The 20461-nt window shown below is 37.5% G+C and overlaps 5 protein-coding genes and 1 long non-coding RNA gene across 6 annotated transcripts; 4 read left to right on the top strand and 2 right to left on the bottom strand.

Annotated features, from left to right (window-relative positions):
* Positions 1–428: 428 nt before the first annotated feature.
* On the bottom strand, positions 429–2582 carry LOC111454268 (40S ribosomal protein S11). Its single transcript, XM_023095689.1, has 6 exons — positions 2498–2582; positions 2364–2404; positions 2128–2228; positions 934–1078; positions 763–852; positions 429–681 (listed from the first exon to the last, which is right to left on the bottom strand). The coding sequence occupies exons 1-6, from the start codon at positions 2507–2509 to the stop codon at positions 591–593; spliced, it is 480 nt and encodes a 159-aa protein (XP_022951457.1). The 5' UTR covers positions 2510–2582; the 3' UTR covers positions 429–590.
* Positions 2583–2588: 6 nt separating this feature from the next.
* On the top strand, positions 2589–3485 carry LOC111454267. Its single transcript, XM_023095688.1, has one exon. It carries the CDS (start codon positions 2963–2965, stop codon positions 3455–3457), a length of 495 nt encoding a protein of 164 aa, XP_022951456.1. The 5' UTR covers positions 2589–2962; the 3' UTR covers positions 3458–3485.
* Positions 3486–3661: 176 nt separating this feature from the next.
* LOC111454264 (protein MEMO1-like) lies at positions 3662–8109 on the top strand. The gene is made up of 9 exons (XM_023095685.1): positions 3662–3822; positions 3929–3988; positions 5461–5545; positions 5629–5697; positions 5881–5993; positions 6647–6758; positions 6837–6980; positions 7138–7312; positions 7714–8109. The coding sequence occupies exons 2-9, from the start codon at positions 3937–3939 to the stop codon at positions 7837–7839; spliced, it is 876 nt and encodes a 291-aa protein (XP_022951453.1). The 5' UTR covers positions 3662–3822; positions 3929–3936; the 3' UTR covers positions 7840–8109.
* Positions 8110–8307: 198 nt separating this feature from the next.
* LOC111454259 (hydroxyproline O-galactosyltransferase HPGT3-like) lies at positions 8308–14314 on the bottom strand. The gene is made up of 12 exons (XM_023095678.1): positions 13980–14314; positions 13458–13521; positions 13138–13187; positions 12676–12869; positions 11820–11880; positions 11592–11664; positions 11162–11285; positions 10987–11074; positions 10212–10262; positions 10028–10099; positions 9506–9618; positions 8308–8696 (listed from the first exon to the last, which is right to left on the bottom strand). Exons 1-12 carry the CDS (start codon positions 14300–14302, stop codon positions 8674–8676), a joined length of 1236 nt encoding a protein of 411 aa, XP_022951446.1. The 5' UTR covers positions 14303–14314; the 3' UTR covers positions 8308–8673.
* Positions 14315–17419: 3105 nt separating this feature from the next.
* Positions 17420–18101, top strand: LOC111454269 (pEARLI1-like lipid transfer protein 1). The gene has a single exon (XM_023095690.1). It carries the CDS (start codon positions 17454–17456, stop codon positions 17880–17882), a length of 429 nt encoding a protein of 142 aa, XP_022951458.1. The 5' UTR covers positions 17420–17453; the 3' UTR covers positions 17883–18101.
* Positions 18102–19350: 1249 nt separating this feature from the next.
* LOC111454270 lies at positions 19351–20174 on the top strand. Its single transcript, XR_002712398.1, has 2 exons — positions 19351–19770; positions 19864–20174. It is a non-coding gene; the product is annotated as an uncharacterized LOC111454270 (long non-coding RNA).
* The last annotated feature ends 287 nt before the right edge of the window (positions 20175–20461 follow it).

Here is a 20461-nt window from a genome sequence, read left to right as displayed (position 1 = left end):
CGCTGGCCCTCCAGTAGCAATATTTTTATATAATTAAAAATCGCTACATTTTGAGTATAAGAACACAATAATTAACCAAATTAATGCTAGAAAAGATCCCCTCTAATGCGGTTAACAAGAGCCATCTCTAATGCTAGAAAAGATCCCCTCTAATGCTAGAAAAAATCGCTACATTTTGAGTATAAGAACACGATAATTAACCAAATTAATGCTAGAAAAGATCCCCTCTAATGCGGTTAACAAGAGCTATCTCCCTTTTCAAGAAATTAATTCGATAATTTTTAGGTATTCCAAATTGAGAACGAGTTCAGAACTACTTCCTTTAACACACAAGGGGATGGCAAAAAAAAAACATGATTTGAGAGACATCATACAGCCACATTTCAATTTTTCTCTCTTTTGGTTGGATAAAACAAGAACGAGGGCACTGATGAAAATAAGCAAAACTTGGGAAATCAAAATTGCAGTAGTATCACAATAATGGAAAACTCAGTTAATAAATAAAGTGACAAGATCATTTAGCTAAAGAAAGCTCATGCTAACATATTATCCCCTTCACATAAACAAATACTGGACTGAAAATTCTCGACTTAAATACCGGTGAAAGCCTTCTTACCAGCTGTGGATGATCCAGCAGGAATCACTTTTAATACATTAAACCTCACTGTCTTCGACAAAGGCCTGCAATGATAGCCGTTCATTAAGAAAATGACTACAATCAAAGGCACAAGGGTATAAGCAACAAGTATCTGTATAATAAACCTGCACTGGCCAATGATGACGTGGTCTCCCTCTTTCACCCTAAAGCAAGGAGCTATGTGTGCTGGAATGTTAGAGTGCCTCTTTTCGTACCTGAAAAGAGAACTCCCTCAGGATTCCCGTAGGTCGATAGGATAGGAAATAACCAAAGATAATTGGAGAATTAGTCTCAACCTTTGATACTTCTTCACATAGTGAAGATAGTTACGTCTAACAATGATGGTTCTCACCATCTTGGCACTGTGGCAGGTACCTGCCAGTATACGCCCCCTAATGGAAACAGTGCCAGTGAATGGACACTTCTTATCAATATATGTTCCTGCAGAAGAAATACTCTTCAGTCTTCAGTAAAACTAAGAATTAAGAGGATAGAACAGAAATCCATATGAAAACTCCACAATTTAGCAATTTCTAAAGTACACCTGCGATATAATAGCAACAAATATACACTGTATATGCTGAATAGTCATAGCATTGAATCCAATACGGACTTTCAAATGAAGGAAAGGGAAGATCCCCATTGTATCATTAGGGAAGATCCCCAATTTGTACCTTGTTAAATAACTATGACACCTGAGTAAAAGAGGGGTACATGAATGAATCGAGACCACATCTGAATGAGAGTGATCCTAAGGATAGAATGACTAAGAAAAGGTTGAAAAAGAATTGAAAGTCACTACCAACAAGGTGCACCTTCCTATTCGCTCAATCATAAGACCTTCATAGTTAAGCTAGTTTTACTTAGAGCAAAGAATTTTCCTAGGATGCATGTGAGTGAGGACAAAACATATTGGAAGGATTCGTGTTGGGTTGTGGGTATAGTCTTCACTTTTGAAACAAGGAACAAGTAACGTGATCATGTCGCAGGGATGTACGGAAATGTCGGGGTCATTAGGTGTCAAACCCAGATTATGAATCCAGGGCATGGGAATGCTAAACCCAGATTATGAATCCCGGGCATGGGAATGCTAAATGCTGATTCTTGAATCACAAAATGGTGTAGATAACATTGCCTAAAGGCTAAGTGCCGACAATGTAATATTTGGAGCTAAAAAGAAGTTGAACGGTAATGACACGGGCCAATAGTTAAATGATGTCTTCATGCCCCCTATCAGAACTAACATCCAATTAAAAACAAATACACGCCAACTGCAGATTCATTCAAGTCTCGTGAAATTAAAATAAAAGACATGAATTCAGGCAAAGAGAAACCATCTTCTCAGCCAGATTATAAGTCGCCGACACAAATCATAGAAATAGAAGGAAAAAAAAAAAGCAGGAATCCTTCAGCATAGCAGTTTATATGGGCGAACAAACTCCAGAACAAGCAAAGTTAAAACACCGATCTGAAAATGAAGAGGTTAAAACCTTCAATAGCCTCTCTTGGAGTTTTAAACCCCAAGCCAATGCTCTTCCAAAACCGATTTCCTCCTTTTCCTGGCCTCTTTCCTTTCCCCGATTTCTTCGAGCTGAAAACATACGAATCAAAGTACATACAGTAACATATTAGACAGCAAAAAGAATACAACCTTGCCAGCATCAAGCGAGACATTCAAACAGGCATCACTAAGCGAAACTACACAATAACCAGTCAAATTTCTCACCTAAGAAACACCTTCGGCTGCTTCAGAAAAGCCTTCTCCGTCTGCAATACAAGCAGAACAGAGTTTCAAACATGCAAGCGCCAATTAGACTCGATTCAATGTATGAAACAAGCGATAAATAACAAAATCCATACCTGTTCCGCCATGATTAAGGTATCGAAGCTACGATAGACGACTAAGCCGCAGAGTCTGATCCAAAAGAAAAACCCTAGAGGCAGCAGAGAGTGAGGAAGATGTTGTGAGACGCTTATGAGGAAAGCCCTAAATAACAAAATTACCATAATACCCTCATCTCTGTAATTTTTATTTATTTACTATAAATTACCGACAGGTAAATGAAAAACTTGTTTCCTAGTAATTTTAAAACACGTGGCACCAATTGAAGTGGTTGTTGAAATCAGAGAAGCTCTTGGTGCATCACGCGCTCTACATCGTCGTAGCCGTTAGATGGGGAATCAAAATCGTATGGCCCACCATATTTGCATAAAAGCCCTCCAACTATCCCATAATTACGATCCGGCCCTCCCCCTTCCCACTCCGACCTATAAATACCACCGCCGAAACAAATTCAGTTTACCAAAACAAAACCCGAAATCTCCATGAACAACGAAACAAGCGGCCCTGTTCTCCGGCCACTTCCCGCCGGCGGCGGCGGCGGATTTAACTCCACGTTCTTCCACAACCACCGTCGATCTGCTTCTTCTCGAGTGAACATCTCTTCCTCTCCCATGTCTCACTCTGTTCGATTTTCCCTAGGTCACCGGTCCATCGCCGTCTCAAATCGGAACTCGCCGGTTTCTCAGCCGTGTATGTGTTCGCCGACGAACCACCCCGGCTCCTTCCGGTGCAGTCTGCATAAAAATGGCGGCAGTAGCCGACACCATCAGACGTTGTCGGCGTATTCGTCGAGGCGTTTGAATATGCGGCGGTCTGCAATGACGAACTCGCTCGTGAGAATCGGTGGCGTTGAAGGAGACTTGGTCAACCGAGCGTTGACTGCTTTGATTCGACCTTCTTCGCACCAACAGCGACGGAGAGCCAATTTTCAGTCGCGCCCCAGCCGGCTTTCGGCCATGTCCGAAAATCATAATTGAATAATAATATTATAAATTTAAAAGAAAATTCTAAGTTATTTTTTAATTTTTTTAAAATAAAAAATATTAATATAATCATAAGGTATTTTTAAAATATAAGTAGGGATTATATTTTCTATTAAAAATTTTAAAATGGAAGATATTACATAAAAGAATAAGTACTAAATATTTATTATAATTATACAAAAAAAAATTTAATAAAGAGATTTGGTATTTGGGCCAGGGCTATGTGGGCCTGGGGTAATGTGGGCCTGAGGTCATATGGGCCTGGGGTAATATGGGCCGAATCAACCCAAAGTGGAGCCGGCAGAATCGGGAAATTTTGAAATTTTGGAGAACTCAGAATGCTTAAAAGCCGATTGGAAGTCAGTTCATCGTCATTCGATCTTCTTTTACTCACTGATCTCACGACTGTGTTTTTGTTTAATTCTCTGACCTTTTTCGTTTTGATTCAATCTGTGATCGTCGTAGTTGCTGTTATGGAGAATGTCAGAAGAGCGTCTCATGCTGGTTCGTGGTATTCCCGCAATTGTAAGTCGCCTTCTATTACTCTCTTCTTATATGAAACAAATTCGAACGAGTTATGCACTCCTCTCTCTCTGCTGATCAATCTGAATTTTCTGGTTCTGTGTTACTCTGTTCATCTGGATTAATGCGAGTTTCTGGAAGGCTGTTGATTATTCAAATTTTGATATACTTGAATGCTAGGAGTTTATTTGTTTGTTTGTTTTGTGGCTGCCCAGCTGCGCAAGGCAGTTTGTGGAAGTTTTTGAATTAAACTTATATGGGAGAGGGATTTTTGTTATGTTTGAGAAGTCGGGTTTTATTGGTGGAACACTGAGGGGGTACTTCCAACTCAATTGTTGTGAAGAAAAAGCTGGGAGAAAGATATTTTGAACTTCAAATTGTGACCTGGTTGTTACTTGGCCTTAGTTTCTGCTTTTGCAAAAAAATGATAATCTAACAATGTTTAAGCATTACACTTTTGATTTACTTCCACTATAGTTAGATAACCGGTGTTTTAAAGTCTGTATGTGAGATCCCACCTCAGTTGGGGAGGAGAACGAAACACCTATAAGGGTGTGGAAACCTCTCCGTGGCTGACGCGTTTTAAAAACTTTGAGGGGAAGCCCAGAAAAGACAATATCTGCTAGCGCTGAGCTTGGGATCACAAATGGTATCAGAGTCAAATACTGGGCAATGTGCAAGCGAGGAGGTTGTTCCCCGAAGAGGTAGACACAAGGCAGTGTGCCAGTAAGGACGCTGGCCCCGAAGGGGGTGGATTTGGTAGAGGTCCCACATTGATGGGAGAAAGGAATGAGTGCCAGCAAGGACGTAGACACGAGGCGGTGTGCCAGTAAGGACGCTAGCTTCAAAGGGGGTGGATTTGGTGGGTGTTCCACATTGATTGGACAAAGGAATGAGTGCCAGCGAGGACGTTGGGCCCTAAGGGGGGTGGATTGTGAGATCTCACATCGGTTGGGGAGGAGAACGAAACACCCTTATAAGGGTGTGGAAACCTCTTCCTTGCATACCGTTTTAAAAACCTTGAGGGCACCTGAAAAGGAAGGCCCAATGAGGACAATATCTGCTAGCGCCGGGCTTGTGCCGTTACACTCTATCTGACCAAGTAATTCTTGCTCGTACTTCTAAGGATACTTCTAAGATTTTGAGTCATACTTGGTGGAAGATTAAACTTTTATTGAACAAATAAGTAGATCAAGACCTCCCACTGTGATCCAAAGTATCCTCATATACTAGAGGTCATGATTTTAACGAGGAACGTTGCTCTACATAATCTTAAATACACAACACTCGAATGGAATAACGCTCCATTGCTCGAAGACATATCTTTACTTCTTTTGCATTAACCTTTATAGATCTTCCATGACATGGGGAGGGTATTCGTGTTTGAGTTTCTTTTTATTGTGCAGTTTTTATAATTTGTTGTGGAAGTCAAATGGATACTAAATTATGATACCTTGGATTTTCTCTCCTTCTAGCTAAGAAACTGGCAGAGGAGCTTGATGGATGGCTAAGGGCATCAGGCCTGTCTAAATCCCCAGACGTACGCGGTGTAATTGCTCCGTAAGTTGCCATCAGAAATTTTTTCTAAAAAGACCTATAAAATGTAATAACTTTGATATATTTCGATTTCTGTGGAACCACAGGCATGCTGGTTATTCGTATTCAGGACGTGCTGCTGCATATGCATTTGCTAACATTGATCCAACAACCATGTCGGTTTATGTCCCTTTTAATCTCTACTTCTTGTCTAATGGTGAACTCTTTCCAGAACATTTTATTATGAATTCTTTGAAATCATTTCAACATAACCCTGTTTAAGCCGTTTATTTGTTTGTTAGATTATTAAGCGGCTACCAGCTTCTTGCTATACTAATATATGATGCTTATATTTGCAGTTCTAGGATCTTTCTTCTTGGTCCATCTCACCATTATTATACTAAAAAATGTGCTCTTTCAACAGCCACTATTTATCAGACCCCTCTGGGTGACCTTCCTATTGATGTGGAAGGTATTCTGACATTTAAAGATTTTATTGTTAGATTACTTTGCATGAACTTGCTATTAGATTACTTTGCAAGCTTCTCCAAAAGGCCTCAACCAATGGAGATAGTATTCCCCACTTATAAATCCATGATCTTCCGCTAAATTAACTAATGTGGGACCCACTCCCAACAAAGTACACTATGTAAGCCTCCCCTGAGGCTTATTTAGCTCTCGAATAGCCTCCCCTTAATCGAGGCTCGACTCCTTACTCTGGAGCCCTCAAACAAAGTATACCCTTTGTTCGACACTTTAGTCACTTTTGACTACACCTTCGAGGCTCACAATTCTTTGTTCGATATTTGATGATTCTATTGACATGGCTAAGTTTAGGGCATGGCTCTGATACCATGTTAGGAATCACGACTCTCCACAATAGTATGATATTGTCCATTTTGAGCATAAGCTCTCATGGCTTTGCTTTGAGCTTCCCCAAAAGGCCTAATACCGATGGAGATAGTATTCTCCACTTATAAACCCATGATCTTCCACTAAATTAACCAATATGGGACTCGCTCCCAATAATCCTCAACACTTGCATCCATTGAAATTTGAAATAGTTGTCTGATTTTTTTTAATTGTTCTTCTAGTAATATCTTCATGTCTTTTTCACTTTGGCAGTCATTGAGGAGCTTAAAGCTACAGGGAAATTTGAACTGATGGATATGCTTGTTGATGAAGCTGAACACAGCATGGAAATGCACTTGCCATATCTTGCGAAAGTATTTGAGGGGTAATTTTAGTTTGACCTAATGATTATTATGTATCATTCTGGAGACCTTCTCTTATAGATAAAGATGCAATCATGCAGGCATTCAGTGAAAGTTGTACCTATTTTAGTTGGTGCTGTTTCTGCACAAAGTGAGGCGATGTACGGACGCCTGCTTGCCAAATATATGGATGATCCAACGAATTTCTTCTCGGTATCCTCGGACTTTTGTCACTGGGGGTCTCGGTATGTTCGAGTTGCTTCTTTTTTGTTTCATCGATGCATTCTCTGCCATTAGGTTGTTACGTGTTGGATAATGTATCAAGTGTTGAATTCTTCAATCTTACATAAATGGCTTTCGAACTTATTCACCGTCTGAATTTCATCTGATGTGCACTCATAGGTTCAGCTACATGCATTACGACAAGAAACATGGGGCAATATACAAATCTATTGAAGCTTTGGATCACATGGGCATGGATGTAATAGAAACAGGAGATCCTGAAGCATTCAGAATGTATCTGCAGGAGTATAACAACATCATTTGTGGTCGTCACTCTATCAGTATATATCTTCATGTAAGTTTCTGAAAACACTTTGAAACACTCCAAAACGAGTGTGAGATCTTACATTGATTGGAGAGGAAAACGAAACATTCACTTACAAGGGTGTGGATCTCCCTAGTAGACGTGTTTTACCTAAAGGGAAAGTCTAAAGACGATGATATCTGCAAGCGGTGAGCTTGGGCTGTTACAAATGATATCAAAGCCAAACACCGGGCGGTGTGCCAGCGAGGACACTAGCCCCAAGGGGGTGGATTATGAGATCTCACATTGGTTGGAGAGGGGAACGAAACATTCCTTATAAGGGTGTGAAAACCTCTCCCAGTAGATGCGTTTTAAAACTTTGAAGCAAGGGATATTTTTTGGTTCCATTGCATCACTCTGCATCTGATGATGAATTGCTTCTATTTCACCAGATGTTGAAGCACAGCTCAACAAAAATGAAGATCAAATTCCTTCAATACGAACAATCCAATCGATGCCAGACGATGCGAGACAGCAGTGTCAGCTACGCATCCGCTGCAGCCAAGGTGGATGCTTGAATCTCTGTGAATTAGCAATTAACTTAATTGCCTCCATTGCAATTTCATGCAGCAATTAACTTAATTGCCTCCATTGCAATTTCATGCATTTTACTTGATCGAACCGCCATCGTCTTAAATTATATGTCAAGTCTCCTCTGTTAATATCATTCCTTCATTCATTCAACTTTCATTGTTGATGTGTTATTCTAATTCATTCATCAACTTTCATTGTAATCTTCTTTGGTTAAAGCATTTTCAATTGGGTGAAGGGAAAGAAGAATTTCAATATGATTTCCAACTTTTAAATGTTAAGTTCCTTTCATTAGAAAAGTTTTCCTTTGTTCAATATGTATAACCCACATATATATATATATATACACATATATTATGTTTATATCCATTATATAAACCTGTTCTTTGTACTTGAAACAAACCAAACAATACAGAACCACCACTCAGAAGCTGAGTGAGCACAAATATTAACAGTAGCAGCGTGCTGAATTTAAACAATTTATTTGGAGCCAATGATATTCTCTTCAGAAACGAAAAAAAAATCAATGTTTATGAGGAAGGAGAAAGAAGAAACTGTGATATTTCAACATACATCCATAAACATGTATCAAACTAATTTTTACTTTCTACTATTAACAAGAGGGTATTACTAGTTTGGTCAACCTGTTACTATCCCAAGAGAAAAAAATCGCTGTGTCTCGACATCCGAACAGGGAAATCCAGTGAGAACGTCGTGATTCCCCTGCATCAGCTGCGGGGTGAACTCGGGCACATAAGACTGTAGCAAAAGAATTGTTTAAGCTCCTCAAAATTTGCTGCATGTCCTCAATTCTGGATTGACTAAGCCACGGAACACACCTTGTCTGAAAAAAGAACATGTAAGTGCATATAACGGTCGACCAAGATTACGTTTTCGCTGTGATTTTGAAAGCCATAAACAACTAGTGCCTAAGGTTTATAACGCCTTCTAATGAAAGTGTCATGTGTCGTTATAAAATGAGTAAATGATATAATTTGGACAAATTCATTCTAATGATGCAAAAACTAGGACAAAAAGAGTACTCAAGGAATGATGCTGTTCAGGGAGTAATCCAACCCCTTTGAGCACCCCCTTGACTCATACTATTCATATTTTCACTAATTGTTACTTGAACAAATCAAAATAAGAAGAAATGGAAAAGAGATGGAGTAAACAAGAGTTTGGAATGAGCAAGACCCAAGTGGAAGAGATTAATGGAAAGAAGAAACGAATTTTTGAGCATTGCATAAACAAATAACATAAAATGGAGACCTTGAATCAATTTTTAATTCTTCATCAGCGTAACCATAACCTTTTCTTTATAGCATGATTTGATTGAAATGAATTGAATAAGATCAGAATATTAGAGAAAACGCTATAAACATTAGAGACCAATTTGCATATTTAATCCAAAACTAGGTTCTAGAAGTTAATTATCATATATCTGGTTTCTATACTTGAGGTTTCGTTATCCTATTGGATGTGAGCTTGTATGATGAGGAGAAAGATGCACCAAATCATCTTTGATCTGCTCTCATCAAATTTCCAAATCAACCCGCTACTTTAAAACAATACTTTTTAAGTAAAAAAAATGTGGAGTAGAAAAATGAGAAAAGACCAACTACCAAAATGATGGAATGGAAGCAAATTTACCTTGGCTAACGCTACTGCAGCAAAGTCGACTATCATCTATATGAGTGGCCTGGATACCAATCATCCATGCCCCCACTGATACATCGTCGTGTGCGTAAGTCTTCAAAGATGCACTGTAAATAACACACATTTAATAAGGCTTTCAGAGGCAAGACAATTATAATGACGAAGCCAAGAGATAGATTCTGGAAGTTTAGTTTAAAATAGGATTCAAGAGAAATTTCAGTAACAAGATTCTTCTATATTTATGGGGCTGAAGATGCGATCACACATCTACCACATTCAAATTGATGGAGTTATTTTGTCTTGAAGGAGTAAGATTATGCTCGTGAGAGTTTATTTCCTGATTTTGACCAGTAAAATCATAGTTATTTCATGTTCTAACTACAAACACTTCTAAGAAAGGCTGCCAACTCAACTGGCTGATGGCAATTCATCAACTGTAATTTACTGGAAAAAGTAACTTCAAACACTTCTATGATTGAGGACATCATTTTCTGGTACTCGAGTAATTGAAATTACCTGTTAATATTAATATACCGAGCCAAATTTTTGGAGAGGATAACAAGCGAACCAGATGCATGCCGGAAGTACCTAAACGATGCAAAAATTGATCACGTTTTACACCAGAGTCTAGGCATATTCAATATATTTGAAAGAAATTACAAAATCCTTCACGGCTCCATTCTGAAGCAAGATTACGTACGATTTCTCATCTCCAAACCTCCACCAATCAGGTTCGTACCACTGTTTTCCTCTGAAAATAAAAAATAAAAAAGTATAACATTTCAAAACCTTAAAGATCAACAGATGAGAGCAGAGAACCGTTTCTACATTATCCAGGCACCATCAATTTTTAATTAATAAAACCATGTATAACAACAAACCTAGTCCATAAGTATCTTTACTACAAAAATGCAAGGCTTTAAGGAGATGAAAACAAGATAATCCTCTAATCAGTTTAAAATGTAGAAGCCTTATCAATTAAAAAAAAATGGTGAACTTAATACTATTCTTTCACAAAATAAAATTCCATGTCAGTCAGAGTATCATAATCTAAAATAAAATTTTATAATTACTAAAATTCCTGCAAATGCGATGTTCGGGTATCAATAAAAATGAATATATATGCTGATATTTTTCTTACGAAAAACAGAAAATATGTTGACACTTCTGTTTAGGCTTAAAAGTTAGAATAATAACAATAAAAATAGCCAGTTTAACAATAATGTTAAGAATTTCATATTTCGGAAAACAATGCCAAATTTCTTAATAAGATACAAAAAATGAGTTTCTTGATTTTGATATAAAGAAAAACATTTTCATTCAGAGAAATTTTTGTTTCAAATATTATTAGTTAAAAGTAGTTCAAAGAAATAAATAATTTCATTAAGAGAGAAAATATTATGATAGAAGTTGATCAACAGAATTCATACATCTGCATGCATTTTATAATACGAATGGGATAATAGAATTCATACTCGTCGGCAATCACATCTCCAGACTTCATGCACCCAATGTAAGAGCCATCTTGACCACGACGACGTTCAAGAAGTCCGATTAAACCCTCTATTTGTCCCAAAAAAGTTTCAATTAATCACCAAGCTGTGATAAATAAATTTATTAAACATAAAAGTCGATGATTAGATGATCAACCAAGATCAAGGTCAATGTTGTCATCAACTTTCACGTAAAAGTCTGCATCCCAATTTTGAACTGCTGCGCTGAAAAAGAACTTAGCCTTTTTAGGTAACAAATCATCAGCTTCTTCATGACCTTCCTACAAAATAAAGGGAACGTGCGTTGAGAATTGGCTAGCAGTCGGCGGTGTGAAAAATCACATCAAACATACATATGGGTTAACAGTTCTATATTCTGTACAATACCAATACATTAATGTGATACTCCAACAAATCATCTACCGATAATATTGGCTACATTCTAGAACACAATGGTAACAAGTGAACATGCAGCCACGATTATACTATCAGGAGAACCATGAACCAAAAATTTGAGTTGAAAACCTTTGCTAATTCTGAGTGATCGAACAGGTGAAGAACATAAGACTAGGACTTCGATGACTTACAAGTATCAAGAAGTCCTTAGTTGAACTGTTTTCCTTGTCAATATTGCGGTCTAAGCTATCACCTCGGTTTGCACTGCCAATGCCAAATCAATAGAAGTCATGACAAGAAGAGTACACAAAATAGCTATGATGCATAACAACGAGATGAGAAATGCAATGTCATTGGATAAAAGAAATGGAAGTGAAGAACATGGATATGAAAATAGAGTTGAAAGTGAAAAGGAAAACCTCCGACCAATAACAAAGCGAATGACCACCCCTCTTTCCTCCAGCTTTTTCAATGCATCACCTATAAATGCCAGAAGAGTAAATATCATATATCATCAATTACACTGTCAAAAACATTCCAGAAAATTAAACCAGTCAATATTTCTTCAAAAAATGAAACATTTTCGAGTACTTCGATAAGATTCAAATATTCTAGCAGAGAAAATATTTCCATATAAATCCTTTATTATATCCTTAAAAAAATACGTTTTCACATTGCAAAGATGATAAGATTCTTGTATTGATTCCAAGCATCTGTCTCACTCTAGTCCACAGAAGCAATTCAAATATAAAATTTCAAGATTTCTTCAATGTGAAACATGGCTCTTTTTTTTACCTACTCTTGTTCAATAAACCAGGTTGACTTGCAAGGAGATCACATTCTTTCTACCCACCAATTACAAGCCCGTACAACGGAGTAAAACTTTAAGTTCCAAAGAAAACTGTCGATATCAACTAAATCACCGTTCATAAGTTCAATAGTTAGTACAGACCTTTGATACCATGGGCATGCTAGATCTCATATGGTTAAGAATAATACATGGATCATTTGTAGAGATTGTAAGAACCAGGTTACAATGATTACTATTTATTTGACTTGAATATTCCAATGGACCTTTGCTAGCTCAATGGAAAAAAAATATGAATAGCTACTTGGTTGAACCTCAATTATTATAAATTTGGAAAAGGAAAATAGTGAGAACAAAAATTTTGGATCTCTGGAAAAACGAAGTACAATCACAGTCATTTTAAATGAAGCTCGGGAAGGTGTTTAATTTCGACACCCCAATTGAATAATACCTAAACCTTGACTGACCTTTCGGCATCCAAGATCCTCTGAATACATTGCGCTTTAGGCGACTTCCAAATCCTGTATAAACACCAATAACAGCTAGGAGCTTGCGGCTAGGGTCAGAAGATCCACTCTGTCGCAATTGATTCTTCAGGTACCCTTGACTCTTTGCTAATGTTAAATGCATCTCAACCTCCACAATCCTTCTCTCCAAATCTCTTCATAAAATTATGTAAAATTTTAATTTCAATAGTATGCAAAACATTAAGATTGGAATTTATATTTGAAACTATGTAATTAAAAACAAATACTACAACGAATGAAATGGAAACAAAATGTCCAACCCACACAAGATAGACATGGGGGGAGATCATAAAATAAAATAAAAATAAAAGAACTTCGTACTTTCAAGATCATAGAACGGAATATTACAAAAGAAATATAGGGTTTCATATAAGAATCAAGAAGGAAAAATTAGGCACGTACTTGCAACCCAGAACTTGCAGCTTATCTTCAACGCTCAAAATCATGGGTCTCTGCATACAATAACACGCATCTTCAGGGGTTAAGGTTACCAAGCTAAACAATAAATCACAAAAACAATAGTTGCAGAGGGAATTATAGCTCGATGAAAGGAGGAAATACGATTACAAGCAGAACTAGAAGTATCGGATACTAGCAATTGGCTAATACGCACGCAATATTTATTCAAAATTTCAATTCCATGATACATTGAAGAAAAATCTGACGATGCGAAATGGAAACTGGCAATAATTTCGATTAGAAAGTACTCGTAATTAATATACCTGGGATGCATTCTTCTGTAAAAGGCTAGTAAGTAGTTTCCTATTTTCTGCATCCTGCCATAGCCTGAAGAAACCGAAGCCTTAGTAAGCGGAATCAACGAATTTATAAGAGGAACACAAGTGAAATGCAATAGATTAGCTAAGCGCAATACTAACAGTCAATTTCAATATCTCATTTTTTCAATCCGGGGGGGATGCATTTCTTGTTGATGATAAGCTAATGAAAAATTTTGAATAGAAAAAAAGTCCAAAAATTAAGAAGAAAACAGCTACTGATGCAGGAAGTCGAGAGCCAATGCGAAGATAAAAATACAACTGCATGATCGATCATCAGGTCAACTTCGATTCGAACACGAAAAGCAATCGGATGCAATAAGAAGATCCAATTCTACCCATACAACACCGAGAATAAAATTGCACTATCACAGTGGCTCAATCGCCCAGATTCAGATTCTTCCTTCCAATACTATCACAGGCGCAAGATGAAATTTAACAGGAAAAGAAAAATGGAAACAAGCATACCTTCCGGCAACATAAAGCCAAGCAAGACAAGAGAAGAATGCCATAAATATGGAAGGCTTGAAGGTCTGAGAAGGCTTGGATCGGCCACGCCTCTGAGGCTTCGCCGTCGTCGGCAAACTCTCCATCTCGTCAACCTTCAGGAGCAAAAGCGAGATGGAGACAGAGAGAATTGAATCGACAACGCAGAAATGTTGGTGGCGTTCAGAATCAATGAACCGATACAGAGACAAATCGGCATAAAAGGAAACAGAAACAATGCAGGAATTAATCAACAATGAACACTGCCTGCCAAAAGGAAGGAGGAGACAGAGTTGAGATCTCATCTAGGCAGTAGAGCCAGTTCAAAACTTTCGAACAACCACACAAATGGGCTGGGCCCGGCCCACCGCCAGACAAGCCCACAAGTCGCCTAAACCTACCTCTCTTAATGATCTTAATTAACATTAACCAAACAATTAATCTTCCCCACTCGGATGAGTCCACGACTTTTATTGTTATTAATTTATTAAAATAATTTGAACTAATTAAATTTTCATTTATTAATAAATATATTAAGAATAATATATTTTAAATTTTAGATTTTTTAATTTCTTTATCCATCAACTCTAATAATTATCTTCATTAATTAATTAATAAAATTAAATAAACTTTTAAGAGTAAATAATTAGTATAATAATTAAATTAGAATATATTAATTTCATTATTAATATTTATAAATTTAATTTGAATCAATTATGATATATTAATAATAAATAAGTTAATTATACTCATTCTCCATAAATAATTAATTATAATTATTGAAAACTAACAAATCCTAATTAAATAATTAATTATACTTAAAACATTGTTAGCTAACTAATTATTAATTTTAGTAAATAAGTAGTTTCGTTCCTTTAATAAATTTTTATTTGTAAAATTGAATTAAATATAGTCAAATAAAATTGAAAAACAAATTAAGAGGGATTAAAAGTTAATTAGTTTATTTTTATTAAGTTTAATTTTAATTTTTTTTATTTTTTATTTTTTATTTTTTATTTTTATTAATAAATGTATTATGAATAATATATTTTAAATTTTATAGCATTCTGAGTTGTTAGAGTGAATATATATGTAATAAAGATTAGAAATTTGAATATTTAATCTGAAAAAATCTATTTAAATAGTATTTGTTCACGTGAAGTGGTAATATGACCCACTCATGGAGGGTCCACGTGTGCTAACCAGCTGGCTGTGATTTTATGTGGAATTGGAGTGGTAGATACCGTCAGGGATGTGCCTCTATTTATGCTCACCACAAATAGTTATTTTTTATAATTACTTTTTTGCCCCGTTATTTTTTATAATTACTTTTTTGCCCCGTTATTTTTTATAATTACTTTTTTGCCCCGATATCTGTAGCTACGTACAAGATAAGTTGAGCGAGACCCGATATTTGCATTATTAATCAAATGAATATCAAATTCATTAAAATCTCTATCTACCGACACTGTCTAGGGCCACGAACATGTGAGGGTTGAGTATCCATGCTTAAGTGTTATGGGGGCCTAATTTGGTTAGCAATTATTGAATTGACAACCCCCAATCTTTGTCGATATATATATAAAAATAAGACAAAGTAAGCTCGATATGTCACGACTGGTTGGTTGTAACGTACCACTTGCATCCCTTTCAATTCATTTAACGTACCCACTACTCCAAAAACACGGTATGTAAAATCACTGTCTCTACAAAACACGTCTCCCGTGAAAAAAAATTCTTTTTATGGTTATTGTAGGAAGGAGCAACTGCAAAAATATTTCAATTTTGTATCTCGTATTTATTAGATGGTACGTAGGTTTTTGATCATATGTCTAATGGTTTTAGCTACTCGAAACTTGCCTATACACTTGTTAGAAATCATAACCCTCCATAATGGTATGATATTGTCCACTTGATTATCCTCTTAATTAGCCAATGTTAGACTCCCTCCCAACAATCATCTACTCGAATAAAGTACACTATAGAGCCTCCCCTGAAGCCTATGTTGTAGCCCTCGAACAACCTCCCTTTAATCGAGGCTCGACTCCTTTATTTGAAGCCCTCGAAAAAGTACATCATTTGTTCGACACTTGAGTCACTTTTGACTACAACTTCGAGGCTAGCAACTTCTTTGTTCGACACATGAGAATTCGATTAGCATAACTAAGTTAAGGGCATGACTCTGATAAACATGTTAGGAATCACGAACCTCCACAATAGTATGATATTGTCCGCTTTGAGTATAAGCTCTCGTGGTTTCCCTTTTAAACTTCCTCTCATGATTTTTAAAAAGCTTATGCTAGTGAAAAGTTTTCACACCTTTATAAATAATGTTTCGCTCTCCTCCCGCCTCGTGTCCACCTTTTTCGAAGCTCCGCCTCCTCGTTGGCACATCGTTCAGCGTCTAGCTCTGATATCATTTGTAGCAACCCAAGCTACCATTAGCAGATATTGTTTTTTTTTTTTTTTGTTTTACCTTCCAGTCTTTCCCTCAAAGTTTTTAAAGCACATTTGAGGTTTCTACACCCTTATAAACAATGTTTCTTTCTCTTCCTCAATTAACATGAGATCTCACAGGAGATGTATTTCTTACTTGTAAACCCATGATAGTTTGCACACCCTCATAAAAAATGTTTCGCTCTCCTCCCGCCTCGTCTCCACCTTCTTCGGAGCTCCGCTTCCTCATCTGCACATCGTCTAGTGTCTAGCTCTGATATCATTTGTAGCAACCCAAGCCACAACTAGCAAATATTGTCCTTTTTGGGTTTTACCTTCTAGTCTTCTCCTCAATGTTTTTAAAACACATCTGAGGTTTCTACACCCTTATAAGAATGTTTCATTCTCTTCCTCAACTAACGTGGGATCTCACATGAGATATATTCCTTACTTGTAAACCCATGATAGTTTTCATGCCCTTGTAAAGAACGTTTCGCTCTCCTCCCACCTCATGTCCACCCTCTTCGAAGCTAGCCTCCTCACTGGCACATCGTCCAGTGTCGGCTCTGATATCATTTGTAGAAACCCAAGCCACTGCTAGCATATATTGTCCTTTCTGGGCTTTACCTTCCAGTCTTCCCCTCAATGTTTTTAAAACCCATCTGCTACGAAAAGATTTCTACATTCTTATAAAAAATGTTTCGTTCTCTTTCTAAACTAACGTGGGATCTCATAGGAGATGTATTTCTTACTCGTAAACCCATTATCATCCCTTTAATTAGCCAACATAGGATTCATTTACGAACGCGGAGGGAGCTACTACTACTAGTTCCATTAGATACCTTTTCTCAAATAATTTGTGATCGACAAAATCCCAAACATTTTCCACACAAGAATCCAAACATTCCAACTAAGACCATTTTCATCCTCTTCTACACGCCTCACTCTTCACACTAGTTTAAATGAAACCCCCCACCATCCCTCCAAACTCAATCCCCTGAGAGCCACCCCATCAAAAAAATGGCCTCCAAATCCCTCTCTTCACCCATCCTCCTCCTCTCTCTCCTCCTCTGTTTATCCCTCTCCGCCGCCTCTCCCTGCAACCAGCCCAAAATCAAGCCGTCGCCAGCCAAAAAGAAACCGGCAAACCCCAAAATCATCCGCCCGCCGTCGTCATCTCCGGCAGTACAAACAGCTTACTGCCCAAAAGACACCGTGAAATTCAGTGTTTGTACCAACATTCTCGGAATCGGCAGCCTCATCGGAAGCCCTGTTTCGAGCAAATGCTGCGATTTGCTTGCTGGGTTGACGAATCTTGAGGCGGCGGCTTGTCTTTGCACTGCAATTAAAGCCAATGTTCTTGGAATTAACTTGGATGTTCCTGTTTCCTTTAGCTTGCTGGTTAGCTCTTGCAAGAAATCTGTGCCTGCTGGGTACCGGTGTAAATGAAGCAGATAAGAACACTGTGATGGAACCTTCTGGAAAGTTCGTGCTTTGTTTTGTGGATCTTGTTCGTTATTGTTCGTTGTTTTCGTTTATGTTCTTGTTTCATTTGGTCGTGTTTTTTCATGTTTCGTGGGTTTATTAAATGTTCTTTTTCCCCTCTTGATTTCACTCGTCATTACTCTCGTTCAGTGTTAATAAATTTGTGGACTTCTTTCCATCAAATTCGTTCGATTTCTCGTTTTGCACGTGTATATCGTTACTTTAAATGTAGAGTAATATACGTTTAGACACTTAACGTCGATAATGTCGGTTAGGAAGAGCTTTCCCCACTCTTATAAAAACATGTTTGGTTCCTCTTTACTGATGTGGATCTCACCACCCACAATCTTCGTTTCTCTCTCTAACTGGTGTGGATCTCACCATCCACCGTCTTTGCTAGCTCACCCCCCAGTGTCTAGCTCTATTACCATTTGTAACGGCCCAAACTCACCTCTAGCAGACATTTAACGTCGATAATATTTGTAACAGCTCAAACTCACCACTAGTAGAAATTGTTTGTTTTAACTCATTACGTATTATCGTTAGTCTTACAGTATTAAAAATGCGTATCTTAAGAAAAGGTTTCCACCCCTTTTATAAGGAATGCTTCGTTCCCCTCCTTAACCGATGTGGAATCTCATAACCTACCTCCCCTGGGGCCAGTGTTCTTGCTAGCACACCGCCCAGTATCTGGCTCTGATACCATTTGTAACAGCTCAAGCCCATCATTAGCAGATATTGTCTGCTTTTGTTCCTTACGTATCGTCATCAGCCTCACGATTTTAAAACGTATCTGTTAGAGAATTTTCTACACTTTTATAAGAAATTATTCGTTCCCTCTCCAACTAATATAGGATCTCACAATATCTCATAACCTACCTCCCCAACCGATGTGGGATCTCAAAACCTACCTCCCTTGGGGGCACAGTGGTTTGGCACACCGCTCGATGTCTGGCTCTGATACCACTTGTAACAGCTCAAGCTCACTATTAGCAAATATTGTCTGCTTTGGTTTGTTATATATCATCGTCAGCCTCACGATTTTAAAACGTTTCTGTTAGAGAGAAGTTTCCACGCTTTTATAAGAAATGATTCGTTTCTCTCTCCAATTAATATAGGATCTTACAGTACCTCAACGTTAACAGCATACATTCAAACCTATGGTCATTTCGTTGAAAAGCTAGTTGTAAAGGTCCAAAGGCTCAGGCTAGTTGCAAAAGTGTCTTGACTCCACATTGGCGTTGAGATGCCATCCTCTCCGGATTTGAGTCAAATCATCATTTTCTCGACTTAATTGTTCAATTTTAATTTTGATTATCCAAAACGCTTCAATTAACATCAAGTTGATTGATCGTTATTAAATAGGCAAATAAGAACATGAGTAAGGATATTAACATGAAATTAGACACATAAATAGAATGTTTTAGGTGATATCATTAATGTCAACTTCTCCCAGTAACACGTTTTAGTGATTTTGTTTCTATTTTCTACCATGATCAGCTAGATCTCTCTCAATTTGTTCATGATGAACCCTATATAGTAACTTTATTGGATTAAATCATGAACATAGGCTCTTTACAATACGATTCGAACCTGTTACCCGAATATCATACAAAAATCCCATAGAAAAAGCGAATGTTCGCGGCAAATCGGAATCGCGGCTTTATCTCGCCTCCCTGTTTACGATATAGGTCTTCCCCGCCATATCTGCCGTCTGCGATTCTCTTGTGATTCCTCGTTGAATCACCGATTTGATTACCTCGATTAGGGGAAATTAGGGGAGAAATTTCCAGATTGATCGCCTTCGCCGCTGCCGTAGGGAATCGATTGGAGCCCTCCTCCTCGAAAATCGGTATATTCTAAACATCTTGATCTTCGCTAGTGTTTGTTTTAAGATTATTGTACGCTTTTTTGCTTTTTCTGTTTCTGATTTGATATGATATAGCTTTCGTTGGAAGTTTGGTGGATTTTTGTTTTCTGTGTTCATAATGGATGCGGCACTATTTGGCCATAGGATGCTCACATGGAGTGACGTTAGGGTATGACAAGACAATGCCATCTTAGGCTTCTTTCCAAAATCATCGGATTCTGATCTTATAGTGTGATATTTGAATTGAATAGCTCTCTAGTGTTCTTCTGTGATGAAATTTTCTGTTTGAAATTATTTCAATTCTTGCACTGATCCTCCTCTTGAAAGGTTCATTTGCATTATGATTGCTGGCATTAAATCGATTTCTGGACTGTTATCTGCTAGAATTGCCTTTCATTTACGTTGAAAATGTAAAACGTCTTACCTAAAAAGCAGCACGAATTTCTTATGTCGACAAGCTGTTCCCATCTCCTGTCAAACATGTCGCTCACAGATCTTGGGGAATTTGTCTGTGCATAAAAATGGATAAACAACCATCAAGCCTTGTAACGTTTGTCATAAAAGATCCCAAGTTCACCGGGTACATATTGTCTCTTTGAACTTTCTCTTTCGGGCTCTCCCTCAAAGTTTGTAAAACACAGCCGATAGGGAGAGGTTTCCATACCTTTATAAA

The sequence above is a fragment of the Cucurbita moschata genome, unplaced genomic scaffold (genome assembly GCF_002738365.1).
Source record: "Cucurbita moschata cultivar Rifu unplaced genomic scaffold, Cmos_1.0 Cmo_Scf00016, whole genome shotgun sequence".
In the NCBI taxonomy this organism is placed as follows: domain Eukaryota; kingdom Viridiplantae; phylum Streptophyta; class Magnoliopsida; order Cucurbitales; family Cucurbitaceae; genus Cucurbita; species Cucurbita moschata.
Note: the sequence above shows the minus strand (reverse complement) of the source record. Positions and strands in the feature narration are given on the sequence as shown.

What these genes read in the sequence shown, in the direction of transcription:
- LOC111454267 (XM_023095688.1), top strand. Translation starts at nt 2,963, where the DNA reads ATGAACAACGAAACAAGCGGCCCTGTTCTCCGGCCACTTCCCGCCGGC.
- LOC111454264 (XM_023095685.1), top strand. Translation starts at nt 3,937, where the DNA reads ATGGAGAATGTCAGAAGAGCGTCTCATGCTGGTTCGTGGTATTCCCGC. An exon ending in GTACGCGGTGTAATTGCTCC is followed by an intron (nt 5,546 to 5,628) that starts GTAAGTTGCCAT and finishes GTGGAACCACAG; the next exon opens with GCATGCTGGTTATTCGTATT. An exon ending in CTATCAGTATATATCTTCAT is followed by an intron (nt 7,313 to 7,713) that starts GTAAGTTTCTGA and finishes CTATTTCACCAG; the next exon opens with ATGTTGAAGCACAGCTCAAC.
- LOC111454269 (XM_023095690.1), top strand. Translation starts at nt 17,454, where the DNA reads ATGGCCTCCAAATCCCTCTCTTCACCCATCCTCCTCCTCTCTCTCCTC.
- LOC111454268 (XM_023095689.1), bottom strand. An exon ending in TCCAAGAGAGGCTATTGAAG is followed by an intron (nt 1,079 to 2,127) that starts GTTTTAACCTCT and finishes TTTCTTCTGCAG; the next exon opens with GAACATATATTGATAAGAAG. An exon ending in TATGTGAAGAAGTATCAAAG is followed by an intron (nt 853 to 933) that starts GTTGAGACTAAT and finishes TTCTCTTTTCAG; the next exon opens with GTACGAAAAGAGGCACTCTA.
- LOC111454259 (XM_023095678.1), bottom strand. Translation starts at nt 14,302, where the DNA reads ATGAGATCTCAACTCTGTCTCCTCCTTCCTTTTGGCAGGCAGTGTTCA. An exon ending in CTGCAAGTTCTGGGTTGCAA is followed by an intron (nt 12,870 to 13,137) that starts GTACGTGCCTAA and finishes AATTTTATGAAG; the next exon opens with AGATTTGGAGAGAAGGATTG. An exon ending in CAACATTGACCTTGATCTTG is followed by an intron (nt 11,075 to 11,161) that starts GTTGATCATCTA and finishes TGGGACAAATAG; the next exon opens with AGGGTTTAATCGGACTTCTT.